Raw genomic sequence first — 7,615 nt, forward strand, 5'->3', positions numbered from 1 at the left:
ATCTATTGATTTTTTTGAGAGAGAGAAAGAGCTCAAGTAGGAGAGGGGGAGAGAGAGAGGGGAGAGAGGATCTGAAGCAGACTCTGTGCTGACAGCAGGGAGCCCGATATAGGGCTTAAACTCATGACCCTGAGATCATGACCTGAGCCAAAATCAAGAGTCAGACGCTTAACTGACTGAGCCACCCAGGCACCCCCAAAACAGATACTTTAAAAATAAAAATATACGTTGAACTACAAAACTCAGTGTGAATTCTACTATAATTATATAGTGAAATTAGAATAATGTAGACATATTCCTAGTATTTACCTATTGACGCTTGAGAATAAAAGGGTTAAAGTTTAAAATATACACTATATTCCACTCTTAATTTTTTTGTGGGAACTGAGAGTCTATAATCTTTTCTGAAATACATGTTTTATTTTCAAATTACATGACCGTACAGTTTGATATCCTGCTAAATTTCTGTGTTCAAATACTTTTGTGCAGCTCATCAGTGGTATCCAGTTACCTCCCAGTAACCATTCATCATCTAACAAAGCTGACGCATTAGTGATTCTAGAACTTTTTGGTGTTCCAAATGATCAAACGAAACAGCAGACTCGTGTCATTAAAAGAAATGGTGAGCTCCTAACATATTTTATTGAACTTCTACTAGATTTCTTGCTGGAAAGCTTATAATTTGTCTATTGATAGAGTTTTGATACATATTTATTATTCATAAGACAAGGGCTTTGCATTAGGTTTAAGGTGACCAAAGTGTTATATACAGCAAAAACAATCTGATAATGATTCAATGTATTGTTCAGATTTATTTTCAGATTACAGATACAAAAATTTATCTGGTCTGAAAATTGCTTCTTTTTTTTTAAAGTTTATTTATTTATTTTGAGAGAGAGTGTGAGCAGGGTAGGAACAAAGAGAGAGAGGGAGAATCCCAGGCAAACTCCATGCTATCAGTGCAGAGCCCGATGTGGGGCTTGAACCCACAAAAAAATGAGATCATGACCTCAGCTGAAATCAAGAGTCGGATGCTTAACCGACTGAGCCACCCAGGCACCCGAAATTACTGCTTTTTTACACTTTGACCTCCTTTTTATGTACCATATTGCTGAATTCAAGAGGCATTTTGATGGCTGCAAAGCTGCTTAGCTTCTAGCCTTTGTGTAAAATAAAGAATGTACAGTTGTTCTGATACAGCATGTTACCCATTTTTACTTCGCTGTTTGAATTATTTTAGATCAAAGGTCTGTGGCTTCTGGCTCTGGCTCAAGATGCCATAGAAACCCACTCATACAATATTTGGATTCATAATTCAGTCATTTTTGCCAGAAGGGAAATGTAGAAATGGAAGTGACTTGGGTAAGATTTTCAGTTCCACAATCCTGTGATATTTTATGTAATACAGTACTGATGTTGTCACTTCTTGGTTGAGTTTGAAACCATTAAGGACATTACAGTGTAGATTCCTGGGATTGACCTTTAGTCAGGATCACCTTGGAGGAGACCTTGGAACTGATTCTTGAGTCTGTAATTTTCTTTGAGTGGGTATTCCCAAAGTATAGTGGGCTTCATTTCAGAGTCTGAAAGTACATACCAGATTAAATGGCACTGACAGAACAACAGGTGCAATTTTAACACTCTTTTTTTTCTTGGGTGGGTAATCTCCAGTAATATACACCATCTGCCCCCTGCACTGACACCCCAAATACTCTTCCAGTGTGGCCCCTCATGCAAAGGGCATGGAAAAAAGATGTGGGGAGTTTTGGTTACTTCATCATAGGTCGTCGATGGGAAGGGATATTGGTGATGACCTGCCGTCTTATTTGTCGTTCCTCAGAGCTGAAGGCACATTACAATGGATTTGTCAAGAAATGGTAGCTGCTTATGTCAGGAAGCTTATAGTAACCTACCTCTTGTTCTCTTCATCCCCATACTTGAATCTTCATGGCAAGATACACAGAACATTTATTTATACAGCACACCCCTTATAATGTGTTTCTAGCTCCCATTAGAATTTAGATTATGTCCTGGGTTTTATGGAAATATTCCTGTGAAATTAAATTTGGTGTATCTAACATTACTGAGCCTGTTTTATTAGAAGTCTGATGCTAAGTGTCAAAAAACTTAAGATCTACACTTATTAAAGATATTATTATTTATGTATGTCCCAACTAACTCTATTTTAGATAGTTTTCAGTTCAGTATGGGACATGAGATACAATAAAACTATCACGAGAGTCATTAGTGTTTTTTTTCAAGTTTATTTCTTTATTTGAGATAGAACGAGAGCATGCAGGGGAGGGGAAGAGGGAGAGAGAGAGAGAGAGCAGAGAGAGAGAGAGAGAGAGAGAGAGAGAGAGAATGAATTCCAAGCAGGATCTGCACTGTCAGCCAGACACAGAGTTCGAACTCATGAACTGTGACATTACGACCTGAGTCAAACGCTTGACCGACTGAGCCCCCAGGTGCCCCAAGTCATTAGTGTATTAAGGAAAGTACAGAGAATTGTAGTGAAAGGGGCACATTTGGAGATGGTTTTGGAGAATGAATAGGATTTTTTTCCCAGAGATTGTGGATGAAAGCATTACAGGCAAAAGGAATAATATGCGTGCTAAAACCTGGAGAAGACTAACTTCAAACACGCTAGGTTAAAGTACTGAAGTTTAAAATGGGTGAAGTACAGGGTACTTAAGAGTGATTAGTGTGAGATAAAATATAAAAGTTAGGTTGGGAATGGTCATGGAAAATCATGAGAGCCATGATGAGGTGTTAGGTACTTTCTTTTCTGTGTTGTATGTAGAAAATGAATAGAATTAAAACTCTTAAGCAGGGATATAACACTAATATAGTTGAGCTTTAAGGAGATTATTTCTACAGATTAGGTAGGAAGACGTGTATGTGGGGGAAAAGAGGAATACAAAATAGAGTCAGGATATGACTTCATGGCTAGAGGATGGGGAATTCAGGCCAAAGAAGGCACAGGCATCAGAAAAGCAATGGAGGACTTATGTGAGGAAGACTAGCAGGAGTAAAAGTCTAGAAAGCTGGACAAAGGGGGATACTAAGGTGGCTTAGCTGCTGGAGTAATTGTGGTGTAATAAGAGACATGAGAGTGGAAGGAAAAAGATCATATTTGGGTAAGGTGTGGAAGCAATTCTTCGGTTTTGGTCATGCCAGAGAAAACTGTAACTATCAAATTTGGTATCCTGATTTACTTCCCTTCTTTCCTCCTTCCTTTTCTTCTTTCCTTCCTTCCTTCCTTCCTTCCTTCCTTCCTTCCTTCCTTCCTCTCTCTCTCTTTCTTTCTCTTTCTTTCTTTCTTTCTTTCTTTCTTTCTTTCTTTCTTTCTCTTTCACAAATAAAAAGACCTTCTCATAGAATATATATGATATATGTAGGACAGAGAAAGGGAGACTGTTTAGAGTGAATTAGGGTTGGAGGAGGAAGATAAGTCAGTATAAGAATTTTGTGCAGACATTTTGCAGTGTCTATAAAGAACTGACTCTTAGACCTGCTCCTGTACTCTATGGAGATTTCTCTTTTCTTTTTTTTAAATTAACTTATTTATTTTGAGTTAGAGAGCGTGAGTGGGGGAGGGGCAGAGAGAATGGGGGACAGAGGATCTGAAGCAGACTCTGTGCTGATAGTGGAGAAGCCGATGTGGGACTCGAACTCATGAACCATGAGATTATGACCTGAGTCGAAATCAAGAGTTGAACACTTAACTGACTGAGCCACCCAGTTGTCCCAGAATTATTTCCTTTCTTAAGGCAAGGTAATACATTCATTACACCCGTGTGAGTCAATTGGTTTAATATTTTCATGGGCATAGTATTCTGGATCACTCTCAGGTAAATGTGTGCTTGTTGACCACAGATGTACCACAGAAAACAAATTCTTTACAATTTGTGACAAATTAGTCACAAATTCTTTAATGCTTCTGGAAGGGTGACCTAAAGAGCAAAACCTATTGACATAGCAGGCATAGCATTACCTTTGTACATGAAAACAATACATATTATTTCACCCTGAACCTTTGAGTCTTTATTAAGTAGATTTTATATTTTATCTGGATGTGAATTTCTTTTTTAATTTTTATTTATTTTTGGGAGACAGAGTGCAAACAGGGGAGGGGCAGAGACAGAGGGAGACACAGAATCTGAAGCAGCCTCCAGGCTCTGAGCTCCAAGCTGTCGGCACAGAGCCTGTTGCAGGGCTTGAGCCCACAAAGCGTGGGATCATGACCTGGGCTGAAGTCAGACGCTTAGCTGACTGAGCCACCCAGGGCCCCCGGATGTGAATTTGATTCCATTAAATTACACTTAAGAATTGGATGATTTGGGTCATATTGTGATGGATTTCTTATTTGGCAAGAAATTGTTGTTTGGGATGATTTATTTTGCTAGAGATCTAACTTACTCATCAACTTGGGACTTTAAAGTGAGCACTTAGTCAAAAGAAGGATCAAAGGCTGGCTTTGGAGCACTTAGCTCTTAGGCCAACAACTGTCTATGGGGTTCTTCCCATAATAGGAACTGCTATAGAAAAATTATGTTATTTAATGTATTTGTTACTGAAATGCCCAAACATAGCATTCATGTTGCTTAATGAAACATTTCTGCTCTGAAATCAGACTCCATTTGTTTGAATTCTTGTCCTGCCACTTAATGACTATGTATGTGAAACCCTGATGAAGTTGTGTAACATATTTCTGGCTCAGTTTTCTCATCCATAAATATGGGTTGTAATAACCCTGATGGGTTTGTGGTAAGAATTAAATGACATTATCTACTTAAAGTTCTTATATTGCCCAGCAATACTAAAGACCCAATAATTATTGCTACTGTCATTATTATTCCTTTCTCATTGGATGAGTGAAAAATTCAAGTGCTCTAAAACATAAGCTATTAACATTACTAAGTGTTGAAAAGAAAAATTTCAGAGAGCAGCTATTATGTATTATTCCCTAAAGAACACGTCTATGATTCTTTGATTATATCTTCTTTTATCTTTCAGCTTTTAGTCCAAGATGGAATGAAACGTTCACATTTATTATTCAAGTGCCAGAATTGGCATTGATGCGTTTTGTTGTTGAAAGTCAAGGTTTAATAACTGGAAATGAATTTCTTGGCCAATATACTTTACCAGTTTTAAGCATGAACAAAGGTAATATTCCTAAAAGTAACAGGATTGTGATACCAATTATAATTTAAATTTACCAAAGACACACATTGATATACCAAATAGCTCTATTCATGAGAGTCAGATGTAAAGGAAATTTTATGAATTGACACACATTTTCTCTCAGTGGAATTATAGAAATGTGTTTTCGCATGGAAGGTGGGGTTGTGGTTTGGGATTGCTGGGAAGACAAATTAGACCAATTTGGTATGTATGAGCATTTCTTTACATGGATCATCGCTCTTTTGTTTCAATTAAGAGTAGTCATGACTACCACAAAGAAATAAAGGATGGGAATCAAAGAGAAGGGACAAGCAGTGACCCATTCTTCTACCCAAGGAGAGACTGGGAACCCAAGACAATCCCTTCTTGACTCTTTTCAGGGCTGCCTTTATGTTGTAGTCAGCTTGCTGGGGTGATTTATACTCTGCCCCCAATTACCTCGTCCCAACGTGTTTGTGTTTACTTCTCTAACACCATCTGAGCTGTACCTTGGAAACAGAGTCTGAAGCAGAAGGGTGGTGGCTAATTTAGCACACTGCACTTTGAGAGAGAAGAAGTGTGAGCTGTGTGTTCAGCGTTAGGCAGTAAGAAGTCAAAATAGAAGCTTCAAATATTTTATAGTTTGTGGGGAATTAACACGCAAGATGAATATAACTATGCTGTCATAGTTTTTACCTATGCTTAGTAAAGTAATGTTCTTTCTCAGCAGCTCTATCGGGAACACTGCTAATTTATCTTTATTGTTCTAATTAGCTCTGATTCCTTTTGCAGGTTACCGTCGTGTTCCTCTGTTTTCCAAAATGGGCGAGAGTCTTGAGCCTGCCTCACTGTTTATTTACGTTTGGTACGTCAGATAGCAATTAATAGCACCTGACATATCATTAGCTATACATCGTAATAAAACAGCCAAAATGAATGTCTATATCTTTTTTTTTTAACATGAAGCAAAATAATTATTTGCAAAAACAGAAATATTGAGCAAGTTCACCTGTAACGCGCAAAATAGAATGGTGGAAAAAGGAGAACCAAACCTTCAGAGGTTCGCAACAGTGTGGCATTCTTGTCAGCCAGATTTTCCTGTTCCTCTATTGCTGAAGCTGCTCTTGCCACCTGCTTGTATCATTTTAAATTGGTAGAACTTACAAGCTCTTAAAATATGTCTGATTATATAAGATATGTTGGCAAATATTTATCAGTAAAAAGAAATGTGAAATCTAAGAGTGTTTTAACTTCTTGACACCCACTACTGCAAGTGGTAGTGAAAAGGAATTAGATTCCCAGGTGCTTTGTGCCCTTTTATATCCTAGACAGTAATTAGCCCCTGCCTTCTCGAGCTAGTTCTTAGATGCTGTGCATTGGATTTGGTACCCTGTAATCACACAGACATTTTTATGAGTGTATATGAAATTGATTTGCAGTCAAATGGAATTCAATCTCCATACCTGTAAAAGAGATCTACTACGTGGGCTTCTAGGCTTGCATCTCTGAATTAACCCACAATGTTTCTGAATCTGTGCTAAATGTACTTTGAAGGTTGTCTCTTGGTCAGAGATGGGATTCCTGTGCTATTTCATAGGCTGGGCTTCTCACCATCAGCAGGATTTTAATTTACTAAATGATATATGGAGAATAATACAGTTTCTTATGAACTCTTCTTCAAAAAACAGGCATATTAATACTTACCCTACTGCATTGTTGCATGGAGTGAGGCGAAAGTACCTAGCACAATTTTCGACTGATTAGGGACCCTGATAGGTATTTGTTGAAATAAATCTGAACTTATAACTAAAATCACAAATGATGGTTTGAGGTGTTTACTAATGCATTATCTCTTGCTGGCTAGAAAAATAAAAAATAACCCATTTACCATATTTTACTACTATGACTTACCCTCAAAACCAAATATTTAAAATAATAATGCCACCGGGAATTCAAATACTGAAACCATAAGTAGTAAGAACTGTCCCAGTACATCATCATCAAGATGCTCTCTTATACAGTTTCTAGATTTAAGAGTGGGGTACACTCTTCCCCATAGGGAGGCACAGCCACTTCCCAGATGGATGCTTTTTATTTTGCTAGATAAGAAAAAGATCTTGTTTAAAAAACCTATTGTTCAGAACATTAGCAGGTGAGATATTCAGCCCATTGGCCCAAGGCTTTAACCTTTTCTAAACTCCTAAAGCCTTTTGAAGATCTGGAATTCCATGAGATTTAAAGACTGATCAGGTGAGTTAGGCAAGAGTTCACTAATTCTACAGCAGTATAAACTTCTATTTCTTGTTTATACCACCAAGATTTGAAATGAGGGAGAAAAAAGGATATATGTATTTTTTTTTCTCACTTTTTCTTCAGGTACTAATTAAATTCAGCTCACTAACTTTGGAGACCAAATCCTTCATTTTCAGTATCCCCACTCTACATCAGA

General features: G+C 37.6%; 1 protein-coding gene across 8 annotated transcripts in view; it reads left to right on the forward strand.

Moving 5' to 3' along the window:
• Positions 1–6,103, forward strand: part of PLCZ1 (phospholipase C zeta 1) — a 45,814-nt gene extending 39,711 nt beyond the window's left edge. For all 8 annotated transcript variants that reach the window (XM_040488774.1, XM_040488776.1, XM_040488775.1 and 5 more), the window contains 3 exons: positions 490–622; positions 5,020–5,169; positions 5,959–6,103. In XM_040488774.1, coding sequence (XP_040344708.1) covers positions 490–622; positions 5,020–5,169; positions 5,959–6,044 — 369 coding nt within the window. In that variant the 3' untranslated portion in view covers positions 6,045–6,103. The remainder of the gene's footprint in view (positions 1–489; positions 623–5,019; positions 5,170–5,958) is intronic.
• The last annotated feature ends 1,512 nt before the right edge of the window (positions 6,104–7,615 follow it).

Source organism: Herpailurus yagouaroundi, unplaced genomic scaffold (assembly GCF_014898765.1).
Source record: "Herpailurus yagouaroundi ecotype Mexico unplaced genomic scaffold, PumYag 166, whole genome shotgun sequence".
NCBI lineage: Eukaryota > Metazoa > Chordata > Mammalia > Carnivora > Felidae > Herpailurus > Herpailurus yagouaroundi.